Source organism: Copadichromis virginalis, linkage group LG3, assembly GCF_057382275.1.
Source record: "Copadichromis virginalis isolate Kocher_CV1m ecotype Utaka linkage group LG3, C_Virginalis_male_GT1.1, whole genome shotgun sequence".
NCBI lineage: Eukaryota > Metazoa > Chordata > Actinopteri > Cichliformes > Cichlidae > Copadichromis > Copadichromis virginalis.
The window spans coordinates 31,918,747-31,935,329 of record NC_140620.1 but is presented as its reverse complement, the minus strand read 5'-3'; the positions used below and the strand labels follow the sequence as shown (position 1 = coordinate 31,935,329).

Here is a 16,583-nt window from a genome sequence, read left to right as displayed (position 1 = left end):
AGTGCACAGGTGTACCTCAGACTGCCCACAACAAAAGGCCACCCTGGAATGTGCAGTTTTGTCTCACAGCAAAATGCCACAGATGCCACAAGCACTGAGGGAGTGTCTGCAGTAAAGATACACAGGCAAAGTTGCCTCAATTTTTATAGTTTTTTTTATTAATATTTTGTAATAATTTATTTGTAATAATTCTGTTTTGGGATCATTTTTTATGTATCTGTATTATATTATACACACACATTAAAAGTGAATCTCTGTCCATCAATTGCACTCAGTTTACTTCTTACTCACTAGAGCATCATTCATTATTCTCCCCCAGTAATTAAGGTTAGAATATGTATTTTTTTTTTATTCCAATCCATTCTTCGTTTGCAGCATTTAAATAACCTTGATCAGATTTGATGGTTTTGTTACAGACTTTTCAAAACAAGTGTTTTGCTTTTCTTTAACAAATGTGGGGGTTAAGTTGTGTTAAAATGTACAAAGCAGTGATGTCATGTTTTGAGACGAGGACCCAGGCACAGAGAGACTTGATGAATTAATAAAGAAGTTTGCAGACTTGCACAGAGATGGTAAAATGATGATGACTGATAACAGAGAGGAACAGGGGTTTAAATGCATCAAAGTGACAGTTCTAGAGAACTTAGGACAACTGGAGACATTTAAGGATGCAGGGACTGACAGAGATGGGGAAGAAGTCTCATTGTGACAAGTAAAGTTTGTCTTGTCTGGCTGAGCAGCTCTCCTGGTGCTCAGCACCCCCAAAGCTCTGATCCTAATCGCCCCTGATCCAGCCCATAAGGCCGAGAATCCAAATGTCCTCCACAGGACTGACTGGAAAGTGAACTTCTCCAGGCTGGCACCAAAGTTCCTCCTCTGCTGACAGCTACTCAGGTTTCTTGTCGTTTGTCCCGTTTTCTTTGTCGGCTGCAGAGAAAAGTGAATGGTAAATGGTAAATTGCCTGCATTTGTATAGCGCTTTACTAGTCCCTAAGGACCCCAAAGCGCTTTACACACTCAGTCATCCACCCATTCTCACACATTCACACACTGGTGATGGCAAGCTACATTGTAGCCACAGCCGCCCTGGGGCGCACTGACAGAGGCGAGGCTGCCGGACACTCTGACCACCTTCAAAATAAATCGAGATAATCATCTGAATACCATGAGCGGGTCCACGCCTTTATACGCGCTCCTTTCGGTTTTCTGTCCGTATATGACACCAAAGCACACCCGGAATTTCACGCTGCTCTCCTGTTCATCTTTTTCTTTGCCTCTGCAGTCTAAAGGCCTTTACACACCAGAGCCTATTATTCCTGAGAGTATTTAAAAATATTTCGTTTAATTTCCCAGGACGAAACATTTTTTTTTTTTTAGTATCAAGCTCGATTTTCCGATTTTTGTGACGAATCACGATCGTGCTTAACACTTTAATTAAACACGTCACCGGATACGTTTAGCATTTTTAGCAAGGGTAGGTAACTCGAGGGCCGGTGTCCTGCAGATTCTAGATCTCACCCTGGGTCAACACACCTGAATCAAATGATTGGTTCATTACCAGGCCTCTGGAGAACTTCAAGACATGTTGAGGAGGTCATTTAGCCATTTAAATCAGCTGTGATGGATCAAGGACACAACTAAAACCTACAGGACACCGGCCCTTGAGGCCTGGAGTTGCCTACCCCTGGTTAAAAGGCTAAATTAGGTCAGGGTTTAAAGGGTTAAAACTTCGCGTTTGTGCGTATTAGAACCACGTGTAAATAATAAAATGATCTTTGCTCAGACATATGCGGGACGCCAGGGGGTATCAGGGCCATATTGAAAACTATACCTAATTGATGATTCGGAGAATAAAGTCGAAATTGGGGAGTGATTTGTCGTTCAGCTCCTTGATCTCTCCTTCAAAATTTTGCATCTGATGCAAGGATTCCGACACTGCGTGTGCTGTGTCACAAGACACGAGAAGATGGCTGATCAAGTGTTTGTAGAGGAGCCGTGTAAGTGGTTTGGCTTGAAAGTGCGAGCGTAATCGCTATTTCATCTTTTTCCCCCAAAAATTTTGCGTTCATTCGCGATCGAAAGAGACGCTTTTTTATGTGGCCCTAATACTCCGTCATACTGATCTAATGTCGAACCCGGCTATGGGAAAAAAAAAACCCGGATAGGCTACTTACCGCTTCTGGGTGTTATCATCTCTTCTTGACTTTCAGCCTCACGACAGATGGATCCCTCTCTTTCTCTCCGTCTTCATTTTGTTTATAGCAGAAATAATACCCACGATCTTCCTCCCTCGCCTGTGGCAGATTTAAGGAAAAGTCTCCAGAGAGTCTTCCATCAGCAGTCCCGTTATCTTCGTCTTTGCAGGAGTTCCACTCAAACACAACTTGCTGATTCATCTCCCACCGTGCAGAGACACACTTGTTGTCGGCAGTTGAAAAGTAACACGGCAGCGACGCTTTTTCTCCCTCTTTCACGGTGACATTGAAGGGAACCAGAACTGTAACCTGGATGCGCATCTCCCGGCTGTCGCATCTTAATAAATAAAAGCCACTGTCATTGTAAAATATGCGCCTGAACAAAATGGACGAGTTTCGAAAGATCCGGCCTCGGTAGCCCCGGGCGGGTGTCCACACACCGCGCTGGTGGACGGCCACGTCCACCTCCCCATGGGGCTCAGCCCGGAGCAGTTTTCCTTCTTCGTCGTTCTTACAGTTTTGTGGAAACGTGAAGGAGCTTCCTAAAACAGGCTGGACATCTGCAGACAAACGGGTAAAAGCAGCGACGAAGAGCAGCAAGGCTAACATCTCTGTGTCACACTGAACACCGGTCGGAAAGTTAAGTGCTTCAAGAGTCCGCCCCCACCGGCACCACCGTTAGCACATTAACAGTGTTTATCTGGCATTATTCCACTTGCCACAAATGTCAGTGTAATGGGGAAACCACGCCCCCCCCCCCCCCCGCCCGCCCGGCCCCCTCTCGGTGAGGCTGGCTGCACGTGTCTGCCAGAGGTGAGCTGTATTTTTCCGCACACGATTTAGCTAAGTAGTACAGACACATAAAACATGTTTGATTAGCTGACGAGCACCGAGTGTAATAAGTGCTTAGTGGACACATGTCCAACACCAGTTTTATGTACTTTTCATTTGTTTATTATTGTGTAAAACTGTATGCTAATGAGATGTTCTGCCGTAGTGTGCTGTGGAGTGGTGTGTGGCGAGCCTGTGCACTGATAAAACACCGTTGTTTCCATTCAGGAAATAAAGTGGCAACGAACGATCAGAGACTCCTTGTCTTCTTAAAAACACAACACAACGCAGAGTCGAGGAGTCTGTTTGGGCCGAACCAGGGGCGATTCTAGAATCAGAGCTTTGGGGGTGCTGAGCAGCCAGAGAGCTGCCCAGCCAGGAAAGATAAAGCTGTCTCTGTCAGTCCCTGCATCCTTAAATGTTGTCCCGAGTTCTCTCTGTCTCCTTGGTGCATTTAAACCCCTGTTCCTCCCTGTCCTCATCGTCTGTTATCTTCGTATCCGTTATCAGTCATCATCATTTTACCATCTCTGTGTAAGTCTGCAAATTTCTTTATTAAATCATAAGATTATTAAATTCATCAAGTCTCTCTGTGCCTGGGTCCTCGTCTCAAAACATGACATCACTGTTTTGTACATTTTAACACAATTTAACCCCCACATTTGTTAAAGAAAAACAAAACACTTTTTTTTGAAAAGTCTGTAACAAAACCATCAAATCTGATCAAGGTTATTTAAATGCTGCAAACGAAGAATGGATTGGAATAGAAAAAAAATTCTAACCTTAATTACTGGGCTAAAATCGCCCCTGGGCCGAACTGTTCCAGCGGGATGAAGCAGAAACCGGTTACACACGTTTCCCCCACTTAAGGGCAGGCGTGGAGAGGAGAGGCCGGTGTAGCAGGCAAGTACCGTTTATTGAAGTTTTTTCCCTCTTTCTTTATGTGTGTGCGTGTGGCGTCCCGCCTGTGCCCCTCAACAATAACATTTCAGTAGCTATTAATTACAATTTTGCTAAATAAAAGGATCTGGCTTGCATAAGTCACACACACACACACACACACACACACACACACATATATATATATATATATATATATATATATATATATTTAGAGCAAATCAAGTTAGACCGTGCTGTAGCCACATCCAGAACAGCAAACCCCTATGACTTAACTATTATTATTATTATTGTTGTTGTTGTTGTTATTATCAAAGTTGTGTGAATGCGTTGTTGCACATGACACAGCCGGCTTTGTTACCCTCTAGCCTCAGTGTACTTCAGATACATGTATTTATGCCCCGCTCCTCGCCTCCACCACTCCTTCCCACCAGACAGCCATAACCACAACTCCACTTTCAAGTCCTGTCTCAAAATGCTTGTAATTGTGTGTGTGTGTGTTGTTTTTGTTTTTACTTTTCTGTCCAACGTGACCTGTAGTGTTTTGAATCAGCAGAATCTCACTGAAACTAACATTTGTTTAATGGTGAGGTGAAATTGCCGCTTTTTCTGACACACTGAGTCAGAACAAGCATGGGCGTGGCAAAAAGTGTTCCCCACATTGAACAGTGAAAATATGAGCAACACATTTATGAGCAAACAGTTGCCAGTGTTTTTTGGCGGACATCCTTAGACCAAAGATTTTTGTAGTAAAATATAAAGAAGTGAATTGCCTTTGCTCCTTTTTTTGTTCTCAAACTGTTCTCCTCTATAAGCTCAGTCTGGCTGGAGCTTTTTTTTTTCTCCTCGTCTTCCCTCATGGATTGCATATTTCATTGTTTCCAGTTCCTACCTCTCTCCGACCTGTCCCCTCTAATGTGATGTCTCTGAAATGAATGTATGGTTGGAAGGGGTCCAATTTCACTGCATATGCATGTGACAAATAAAGGTCTATCTCTCTCTCTCTCGGTTTTTTTAAGCTTCTGTTTGGAAAGATGAGCCTTTAACATAAACTGAAGCCCATGATAGTACAGATGGTCTCTGTTGAAACTGAGATTTGAATCTCAATGAGATTTTTATTTATTTAGAAAATATATATACAAATATAGGCATAGATTTTAAGAATAAAACAAATCAAATCTAAAATCATATGTGAATGGTCATTGTTATCATTTGTGACTACCGTTGGCATTATTAAAGTGCACACTAAACACTAAAGCGCATTCATAAAAGCTGGCATTGTGCAGGAGAGGCAGCTTCTGGCAGATGTGCTGAAGAGGAGGAAGAGGAGAGGTTCTGATGGTTCATCTAGGCTTCATTTGGTAGACCGCAGTGCCCATATGAGGCACCTCTGGGGCAGCATGATGTCATTAACCGGCCAATCAAAAGGCCGACAGGCAAACACACCACGGCTGTAATGATAATGATCACCGCAGGCAGAAATCTACTTTCTTCACAGGCTCTCGGTGTCGGCTGCAGAGATAAAACAACAGAAATGCACTCAGATTTAGACGAGAATTTCATTCTGATAACTTCTTACTTTTATTACATTTTCACACAAATATCTATACTTTCTATTACATTCTATTAATTACCAGGATATGTTGCGTAAAAACAGATGAAAGTGGCAAACCAGTGTGTCATAGTCTGAGGTAACGCACTTCAGTAAGTGCAACCGCTCAAGTGCAACCTCAGCTACCGTCTGTACGCTGCCTTCCTGTGACACATGTGACATCCCTGAATACTCACAGGCAAAAACGGAGGACGGGTGCTGTTGCTCTGATCCGGACTCCTCTGGCTGGTGACCGTCAGCCTCACAGCAATCACGACTTCATCTTGGATGTAGCAGAAGTAATCGCCCTGATCGTCTTTCTGAGCTTGCTTCAAGGTTAAAGAAAAGTTTCCGTGTGTGACCCAGTCCTCTGACAGCGACAGTCTGCCCTCAGCAGCCCCGGTGTCTTCCCAGGAATTCCGCTTAAACACGTCTTCTCCGTTTTTCTCCCACCGCACAGACCAACGCGCTTTCCCTGTAGTTGAAAAGTAGCAGGGCAGGCTCACCGCTTCTCCCTCGCTAACGCATCTTTCAGAGGACATGACAACTTTGATCTGAACATCCACCCTCCGAGCGCCGCATCGAAGCTCATAAACCCCGGTATCGGTATAAACTGCGTGATTAAACACGACCGACGAGTTTTTACCGATGCGCTCTTTGTAAACCTCGGTCGGTGTCCACACGCCTTGCGTGTGAGCAGCCACCTTCACCTCGGGGGTCCCGTAAAGATAAGGCCGGTACAGATCACCCTCTTCATTGGTCTGACAGTTTTCTGGAAGCGTAAACGGGTCTCCTAAAATAACTCTCACATGTGGTATCCGTCCCTGACTGCAAAAGGCAAAGATGAAGGACACAAATACGAACAGCTGAAGAAGCCTCATTCTTACAGAGTGCTGGACGAAAGATAGAAAGATTGGCTTGACGCGCAAATGTTCAGATGCCGCCCGGGGCAGGCGGGACTCTAGAGGGACGTCCAACATCCAATCACCTGTTAGTATGCAAATGACCCGGTGTCATTCTGTAATGACGACGTGATGAATCTTGCGCTGAATCTCTGGCCCATCATTTATGATGGAAGTGATAGCAGACCTGTAGGTTTTAATTTTTTCAGAATTCCCTCAGTCAGAACATGGCATATCATATTTAGGTGTAAACTAGCGAGCAAACTTCCTGTTAACTTCTAACTCCGTTGAAGTTAATAATTCTGTTTTCATGGATGCCTGGATGTTAAACTTAATTGTTATACCTGATAAAGGGCAACGCTGAATATTTTATTCAAGATGAAAGAATTTAGACAGTTATATTATATTATATTATATTATATTATATTATATTATATTATATTAACACTAAGTAGAGTAATATTAGATACACATGTGTATCAACTGCATTTTACTGCACATTTATAGTTTTTCATTGTTACAGAGTACTTTTAAGATAAAAGTACCGGAAGTAGACGCCACTGCTGAAGCCATGTATTTATTCTTGTCGGCTGGTGTCGGGCAGCGGAAGAAGCAAGTCAAATAAACGGATTCTAACCTCAGTCTTTTCAGGAAAACCATTTAAAGACATGGAAAAGATCCTGGTCAGTTTCTCACCTACAGTTTGGGATTTGAGAGGTCTTCAGACTCTAGGTGAGCTTTCTGAGCTATCAGCCATTTTCGTCGGTCGTTAGCTTTGCTCGCGCTGACTGAAACCTTCAGGGTTTGTGAGATATATCCAGGAAATGTTGAGTTTTTTGGCTCATCCACTTGGTTATTATAACCGTCAAGATAATTTTGAGCCAATGAGACACGTGCTAACTGTGCTACTTTGACCAGACTAGAAGGACTATTGTCCCGCATATTAGCAAGGCTAACAAGCTTAGCATACACGGGCCTCGTCGGCATTTCTAAACCGTCTGCTGGCTTCTTTTCTGCCACACGCTTTCTGACAGTAGAAATGTGTTTAATTTACTTCCAGTTACATCTTTTTGTCTGACCCCGACACCACAAAAGGCAAGTGTAACTAGAGTTTTAGCGATACAAACCATGAAACTAAACGCCACCTCCCGTGTCCTTTTTTCCTTTAGGGTGTGGCGTCTTTATAAGGATCTTTATAAAGTATATAATGAGGTTGAGCCTTTGTTGTACAGTTGTTTGAACTGATGATCTTTGGATATGCAGTTTTTTAGGAATGACTCCAAGAAACATTCCCAGTGTAGTATGAATTTATTTGGATTTATACAGGATAAGGCTGTTACTGTGTGACATTTAATAAGTCACACAGAGGTGTGGCTTTCAGTGTTTGAAGTCATCCTCTTTCACATTTACTTTGATTTAGTGTCACTCCTCCACTGAATAAGTCCGCTGAGCTCCAGCTTAGGGCTGTGCGATATGACTAAAATAAAACTCATCCAAACTCGACGTGCATGACGTGTTTTCAGCTGGCCCTCGTGTACCTGGAGTTACATGAAACTTGACAGCTCTTTTTTTTTTTTTGCTTTTCATCCATAAACTCTCTCCATACTCTTTGAAGTGATTCTTGTGTAGGTGGGAACGAGTTTTGCTGTGTTTGAGTCTGTGGTGGGGATCGGTTTGCAACATAATTAGCATAGAACAGATTTTTGGTCCATGATAGAAATAATAGCCACTCTACATTTTCATCTGACAAAATAATGTCTTTTTTCCCCGAGTCAAGTTGTCCCCTGTTTTCTTTTCAAGAAAGTGGAAGTGGAGATCAGAGAGCGAGAGGAGGCACGGGGACAGCTAATGAGGTCAAGGAGTTCAAATGCTGGGTCACGCAAACACTGTTGAGCAGGTTGAAGGAGCTGTCCAGGAGTGTGTGGCACGTTTTTTTTTTTTTTTGTTGTTTGTTTTTTTTGTTTTTTTTCTGTCATGTGACATCCTCACACAGAGAGTGGAGCAGGCTAATCAGCAGCAGTCTGGCAAATAGCAGATAAACCAGTTATGCATGGACAAATCCCATGTTTGCTGGGTGGGTTTGACCAGCCAGCTGCCTGCATAATGATCTGAGCCTTTAATGTTCATCCAAACTTGTTTTTTTTTTTAATCAACTTTGAAAGTTTTTTTTAATGGTATTATAAAAATAAAATTTATCTATTATCTATTACATGAAACTCTAATTAGTTTCATGTGTTGGTCGGTCCCACAGTAATGAATAGGGATGGGTATCGTTTAGGTTTTATCCGATACCGGTGCCAAACCGGTACTTTTGAAACGGTGCCGGTGCTTAAACGGTGCTCAAACCGGTGCTTAAAGAATGGAGAACACAAAATTGGTCCAAAAACCTCTCATGTTCAGCTGTTTTTTTTGTAAAAAGATAACAATGTTAGCCTTTTCTGCAGCTATAGGGCATATATGGTATCACTCTTGGCTGGAAGCAGTGCTTAAACAATGGAAAAAACCTCTCGTTTAACTGTTTTCCACTTTTTCTTTGGTCATTTTAGCCTTTTTGGCCAGGGTGAAGGGAGTATCTGCCATCAAACAAGAAGACAGCTGCATGTAGCTATGATGATGTTTGCTAGTTAACCTTACATGCATTAATGTAATAAGTGGTTAGCCTACTCAACGTAAATTACACACGAACAACATTAAGCTACTCACGCAGAGAAGAACGGCGGCTGCTGCTGCTGTCATCATCCGTCATCATTTCTGCTACACTGGCAGGGCTAGGGGCCAGGACTCTCCTCTTCGTGTTTTTGGGGGATGTTGCATAACAGGCAACCCACCCGCAGTAGATGTGCTCGGTGTGAGGTCTCGCAGCAAGCTATCAAATACGGCGCATTTCTTGGCTTTAAAAAAAACGCTATGCGTCGCCAGGTGTTTCATCAGATTTGAGGTGTTACCTCCTTTGACAGTATCACAGTATCAGCTTAAAGCACTTGTTGCAGGCTGCTGAGTTTGCATATTTTGCTGTGAAGTACAGCCAGACTTTTGACCACTTCGCCCTGGGCGTTTTTAATCTGTAGCTCTGCTCTAAGAACGTACGTACCTGGACCCGCCTACTATGCTTGCAAAGGTAAAATGATTGGCTAGAATCTAAAGTGTATCACAGCTCAGGGGGAAAAAAAGCACCGAAATGTGCGCTGCTTTTCGGTCTGGTTACTACCGTTTATGTCAGAATCGGTGCCATCATGGCACCGGATACCGGTACCCATCCCTACTAATGAAGTTATGAGGGCTCAAAAATACTAAAATTAAAAATCAAATTTCAAGAAAGCCCTTTGTACTTACTGTAATGTTTATAGTAAGAGTGTAAATTTTTACTTTGCTGCATTATATGGATCTTAATGTACCGTATGTAAATTTAGTGAAGTCTACCAAAAAAGAGAGCAGCTGGTTAAAGTTCAGCCCTGAATAATATTTCCTGCTCTTGAGGTAACGTTTAGTATATGTCAACAGAACCGGCTCTGAGCTGCTTTTATTTAAATTTCATTTCAAATCAAAGCCACATAAAACATTTTAGACACTTGAGAATAAAAGTGTTTGTTACTCTCTGCTCTGACTGAGCTCTTTCTAATTTAAATATCAGACAAAGATAACGTGAGTAATTTATTATAGTGGGAAAAAATCCAAACCTTCATGGTTCATGATTACTCATGGAAGTGGCCACTTTCGCATTACTTTCATACATTGTTTTAGTAAGTATCCAAAACATACAAGTTTCATTATATAATTTTTCAAGGGATCTTATATCTGTTTTCACTCTTATATGCTTTTCATACAAGTTTCACACAAGACAGATACAAACTTTATAAGATTTATATATATATCTTTTCCATATGGGTATGTACAGATACATTTCCATTCCATTTCTGCTATCTGTACAACAATGCTGTAAAATAACTTATATGGGGACTACAATATCTGTAGATATTGGACAACAACATTGTACAGATATTGTACTTCTTACGACAGATTTCAGTGACTATAACACAATTTTCCCCCCTTCAGGCAGATGAAAACAAGCATGCTAACACTGATATCTGTAGAGCTTATATGCACTTACCGCTTCAATCAAAGACATGCAGTCAAAGCTGGTCTGTTGTTCTCACGGCTCGTTTTATGTGTTTATGTGTTGTTTTAAGCTGAGGTCGGCTCTAAGCTTGTTCACATGTCTGTGCTCCCGCTCTCCCTTTCTGCAGGTGACGTAATGATGCTGCTCATCTTCATCACCAGCTGTATATGTGATGGAGGCTGAGGATTGTGTGGATGACCAGGTGTGTTTCATTGGTGTAGTTTTCACAGCATCAGGTCCTGTTTGTACTTCACCCTGAAAAGCATCAAACACTTCACATTCACATGTGTCTTTGCTGCAGGAGCTTCACTCTGAATCCTGACCTCCTTCTGCTTCAGTGGTTTCTGACTCCATGACTTGGTCATCATGGCAACCATCTGGACGACTGAGGTCCCCGATTTGACTTTCTGAGGTCAGTCATCACTGTTAATGTTTATATTTTGTTGGGATTGTTAAAAGTTAGCAGGCTGTTACATCTGGTATCATGTATTGGTCTTTTTCCTACAATGTATCAGGTGGATGAGACCAACTGAAGAACTTTTCCCTCTTTAACCCTTTAAGACCTACCACAGAACCAAGTCCGCCAGAGCTTACTTTATATTTTTACATGCTGTAGTGCCATTTTTGGGAGCATTTCAAGTTGCTATACATCAATACAACTGTTATAGCCCAAATTTTAATAATATGTATGCATTACCGTATTTCCCGGACTACAGAGCGCACCTGAATATTAGCCGCACAAGCTAAAATCAGGGGAAAATCCTGTTTTGTACATACATTAGCCGCACCTGACTAAAAGCCGCAGGTGTTTCAATGTTGACTTATCATATGTAAGAGAATATGCACAAATCGAATTGTCAGGAAAGAGATGGCTGTTTGGAGACACACCCCTTTTATTAATATTTTGAAAAATAAGTTATGGGTACATATTTGCACAACTTTTTAGGTATATGTACAAGTAGCGGTAATTACAAGTAGGAAACATGTGCTGTGCTTCATAAATGAGTAACAAATGTAGTACATAACAATAACCTACAGCACACCAGAAAAATAGATTCAGACTACCTTTTAGGCTCAGGTGGATGGATGGATGTTTTCACACTTTTCCACGCTGTCAGATTCCACTGGTGGAGTTGAGCATAACTTGCTTTTCCCAAGTTTATTGCCGCACACCATCCACGACTCCCGCTGAACGCGTAGCGCTACTTTGAAGTTTGTTTTTCGTGCTACTTGTACGGCACTATGTTGCCTGGCGGATGGACATGTGACCAACATACCACTCTTGAACACCGATACTGTGTGTCTGATCACATGCCCTTCCACCAGGCAACGTAGTGCCGTACAACAGCGGAACAAACAAAACAAATCGTCTTACGATATGACAAAAATCAGGGACAATCCATAGAAAAGCTGCACCTGACTAAAAGCCGCAGGGTTCAAAGCTTGTGGAAAAAGTAGCGGCTTATAGCCCGACAATTACGGTAAGTCCATAGTAATTACATAAATTGCAAAAAAGTGCAATAAACTACAAAAAAATTGAAAATCATTTTTCTACTTAGAGAAATTTAAGAAATTTATCCCTCAAAACTTTAATGCTGCTTTTTTGCAAATTTGCAGTATAATATTAATTTTCGTTTTTCCTGCAGTATATAAAAACTGGTGTATTTCAAAAATAAAACTATGAAGACACTCAAAATAAATTTCCTGTGGTGGGAAACTATTTTGTGCAACTTTTTTGTATTTACAGTTTTGAGGGATAAACCTCTTAAATTTCTCTAACTAGAAATATATGTTAAAAAAACAAACGATTTTCAATTTTTTTGTAGTTTATTGCACTTTTTTGCAATTTATGTAATTACTGTGCACTTAATGCATATATATATATATATATATATATATATATATATATATATATATATATTATTAAAATAATAATGATTGTATTGATGTATAGCAACTTGAAATGCTCCCAAAAATGTCTCTACAGCATGTAAAAATATAAAGTAAGCTCTGGCGGACTTGGTTCTATGGTAGGTGTTAAAAGGGTTAAAGGCAGGTCATGAAAATATTGTCGGTCCATGGTGCAAAAAAGGTTGGGGACCGCTGCTCTTAATTGTTGTGACAGGTGTTCGAAATGCAGAGAGGTGCGCTTGATTTGCCACACGGAGCAGCGCAAGAGTAAAGCACGAGGGAGGGGCTAATAATTGGCTCAGTCGTCTTTAATGATCGTTGAAAGCCCAGATCGTAATCGAGATTAAAATTCGATTAATTGAGCAGCCCTATATTGAAGTGTGGAATGAAATAGGCTGGTTACGTTAAATCATCCCAGGATGTGGGTTAAACGAGTCTCTCCTCTTGGAGTCTCAGACTGAAGTCGATGAAGCAGAGATCAGGACCCTCATAATCTTTGAATGCATTTCCACAGGTCTATAAAATCAGGCATCCAGTCATGCAGTTACAAACCTTGTGAAAAATGGCTTAGCTCACTGAATTCAAGTGTAGTATTATAACAGATGCCACCACTGGAATAAGTTCAGAGAGCACAGGGGAAGAAGCTGTTTGTGAATGCAACGCCTCAGATGAAGCTGCCAATGTTACAACAATTGCCAGTGAATGATGAATATTTCAAGAAGCTCTATCAAGCCTGTTAGAGGAGGCTTCCTCATCCAACTGTTCACATCCTCCTTTCTTGCAGTACACTTGTAAAACAAACACTGTAAACAGATAATACACCCGGCTTATCTATGCTGTGACACCTGCCATTATGAGTAAACTGTGTGTAAAAGAATATAACTTAATGAAGCGGGGAAGATAAACATCAGTGCTGCATTTATGCCGCCTCTCACACAGCGTGTCAGTGCATCATGACCCAGTGTCCTGCACCGGGAAGCTCTTGCAGGACTCTTCTTAATCATAATCTACAAGGCCGGAAAAAGTTTCCTGTGCTTCAGAAAGTGGAGCATCAAAGGCGTCAAGCCGCCTGTTAAATTCCTCTACCCTTTATCATTCCTGGCAGTCTGCAATTAGGGGGGTAGAAAAGTTATCTATGCATAGAAAGCCAGGGATTGTAAAAGAAACCAAAAGAGGACTGACTGTTGTTCTTGTTCCTGAAGGTGGTTCTTTGTGCCTCTGATGGTGTGTTTGTGTTGATGCTGCAGAATCAGGCCAAGGTCTCTCTAATAGTGCTGAACATCAGGCTGTTAACTGCAGAGCATCAGACCTTATCTGTGATCCTCCCGACAGTTTCTCTCCCAACTCCTGGTAGGAGTTCATGGAGGACTTCAGCTTCTTGCAGCTGCTCCTGCTGATAGATGTCATTGCTGTCTTCTCCCTCTGCACTGGCTGCTACGTCTTCTTTGTTTCTGCTTTTCTCTTTGTCATGACTGTGAATCAGGCAGCTGTGCTGAAAATATGATTGTTCTCCTTATAATGGAAGCTGGAAGTCCTGCCTGTGCTGAGACATTTTTTTTCATGCATGATCTTCACAGAAATAAACAGCACAGGACAAAGGAAACTGTGGGTGATGTCATCTTTAGCTCATAGAAAAATATTAAAGAGTCTTAATTTGAATTTATTATTTACCAAATTGAGTCCAAATGAGTGTGGATCATCACATACATACTATTGAACCAAAAAGCCCAAAATGTGTCATCATTATTACTATTTTTAATATTATTTATCAGTAATGTGGACAGAGTAATGTTTCGGCACCTGCATTATTCTCATTTTCATTATCAGACTTTGTTCTGTTGTTGGCTGATTGTTGTAAACTTGTTATAACAGAGGGGAAGATCATTCTGGGCAGCAGAAATGTGGAAACATGAAAAATGGAAAAACACTGACAGCAATTTATTAAAGAATCAGATTCATTCATTAAGGTCTGTTCTGGGTTGTTGGGGCCACTTTTTCTTCTCCTGTACAGTCTGTCTGCCTGTCTGTCCTTGTCAGATGTTTAGTTCAAGCTCCATTAAGTTGAATGGAGCTTAAGTTGAAATAAAGGTTGAAGTGCTTGAAAGGATTCACCTTGTTTACTCAAGTAAAAGTGAAAAAGTGCAGGCTCTGAAATGTACTGAAAGCAAGAATGTAAAAATTAGTTCTTGACGGACATTTCTACCACTTTTTCTTTCCTTTTTGTGGAAACGTGCTCTATTAAAATAATAATAATATTAATATAACTTGTACTTGGAAATATATATTTTACTTTGCCTGTGCAAACAGTAAAGTGAGTAAAGTGAAGAGTTAAAGTGAGATTTTGCAGGTGCTAATATCCACTCCCTGCACTGACCGTATACTGTTCACACCGTCTGTATACCAGAAACTTCAGTCTGTATAAAGGTTGAATTGGTTTAAGCCTCATCACTGACCATGAGCAGTGTCTCCACTGTGCAACAGTGTAAAACGGTGCTTTACTGTAAATTCACCACAGTTTGCCAGACTAACCTGTAACTGCTTGTATTTGAATAACAAAGTATACATACCTCAGTTTGTTTTGAAAAAGTTTCAAGATATAAAAAAAACACAACTTCCCATCATATCATCCAGTATCTGAATTTAAATAAAATGAGGATTTGCCAGGTAAGCTTTAAATTTCTAGTTAATCAAATACTCCTGAGCAGTGCTCATCTAAATAACCTCTGTTCTCCTGTCCTTGTCTAGTCTGAGTGAAGTTCTCTTGCGCTCTTTTCTCAATTTGTCGGTGTTTGTTGAGCTGATAGAAACTTCTCATTTAAAATGAGCTGTCCTTTAGAAAGAGTTACTCCCTTTATGCTCGCTCCTTTTCTGTAGCGCTGCTAAATGCTATAAAGTACCGAGGCCATGACTCGTGGAAATGTGTTGGAAAAGCCCCTGTGGATTGTCTTTTCTGTGTTTTTATTTCCTCTGTTAGACTCACACCGGTTTAATGCCACGAAGTATCAGGACACATATTGTTGAACACAATACAGATACTTGTGTTAAAATGCGGGGAATCAAATAAAATCAAATTATAGACACCGGAACTTTAAACTGAAGTACAGTATATACATGCGTTAGAATTTTGTATTACATGAACTTATTTCGGCACGGTGGTTAGCACTGTTGCCGCACAGCAAGAAGGTCCTGAGTTCAATTCCACCATCAGGCCGGGGTCTTTCTGTGTGGAGTTTGCATGTTCTCCCCGTGTTTGCGTGGGTTCTCTCCGGGTACTCCGGCTTCCTCCCACTGTCCAAAGACATGCAGCTTGTGGGGATAGGTTAATCCAAATTGCCCATAGGTGTGAATGTGAGAGTGAACGTGAGTGCAAATGGTTGTCTGTCCCTGTGTGTTGGCCCTGCGACAGACTGGCGACCTGTCCAGGGTGTACCCCGCCTCTCGCCCTATGACAGCTGGGATAGGCTCCAGCGCCCCCCGCGACCATGAAAAGGATAAGTGGATGGACGGATGGATGGATGGATGGATGAACTTATTTCAAGCTGCAGCAGTGATCGGATTTCCTGCAGAGAGGAAAGGAGGCCGAGGTTTCTCCCGTGGGCCACACGCAGGCCTCAAACAAGAAGCTGTAACACGAACGTAACTTGTACCTAAAACATGATTTGGGCGATATTAATGCTCACTGTGATCTTTGAAACTTTGGATAATAGCGTTAACTCAAATGTGTCCCAGATAAAAAATAATTCAAATTATTTTTTTTAATTTAAAAAACGTTTGATGTGATTAAGTTTTTCGTGTTTAATTCTTATTTGTAGGGAGGCTCCATGATAGAGCACTGCGGGACTAACAGTGTTAACAGAAGGACTGCAGGTAGACTGAAGAATATTTATCATGAAATATTATAACTAATAAGTAATTATTAATTATTATTCATTACTCAGACACCCATTAAATATTTTATTTAGTTACGAACTCTGTATAAATACACATGCAGTTGGATGAAATGTAAAATAAAAGGATTAACAGAATTTTTCAGAAATGCTTGAAGATTAAATGAACGAAATAAAATGCATATTAATAAGAATTTCCTTTCCTGCATCCTCAAACACATTCAGAGATATTTTTGACGCTTAAAATAT

At 41.2% G+C, this 16,583-nt stretch overlaps 1 protein-coding gene and 1 long non-coding RNA gene across 2 annotated transcripts; one reads left to right on the top strand and one right to left on the bottom strand.

The window, feature by feature from the left end:
• Positions 1-5,028: 5,028 nt before the first annotated feature.
• Positions 5,029-6,405, bottom strand: LOC146714103 (uncharacterized). Its single transcript, XM_085452718.1, has 2 exons — positions 5,715-6,405; positions 5,029-5,438 (listed from the first exon to the last, which is right to left on the bottom strand). Exons 1-2 carry the CDS (start codon positions 6,396-6,398, stop codon positions 5,274-5,276), a joined length of 849 nt encoding a protein of 282 aa, XP_085308844.1. The 5' UTR covers positions 6,399-6,405; the 3' UTR covers positions 5,029-5,273.
• A 546-nt stretch (positions 6,406-6,951) lies between these two features.
• LOC146714102 (uncharacterized) lies at positions 6,952-13,973 on the top strand. The gene is made up of 4 exons (XR_014918773.1): positions 6,952-7,151; positions 10,664-10,738; positions 10,838-10,948; positions 13,695-13,973. It is a non-coding gene; the product is annotated as an uncharacterized LOC146714102 (long non-coding RNA).
• The last annotated feature ends 2,610 nt before the right edge of the window (positions 13,974-16,583 follow it).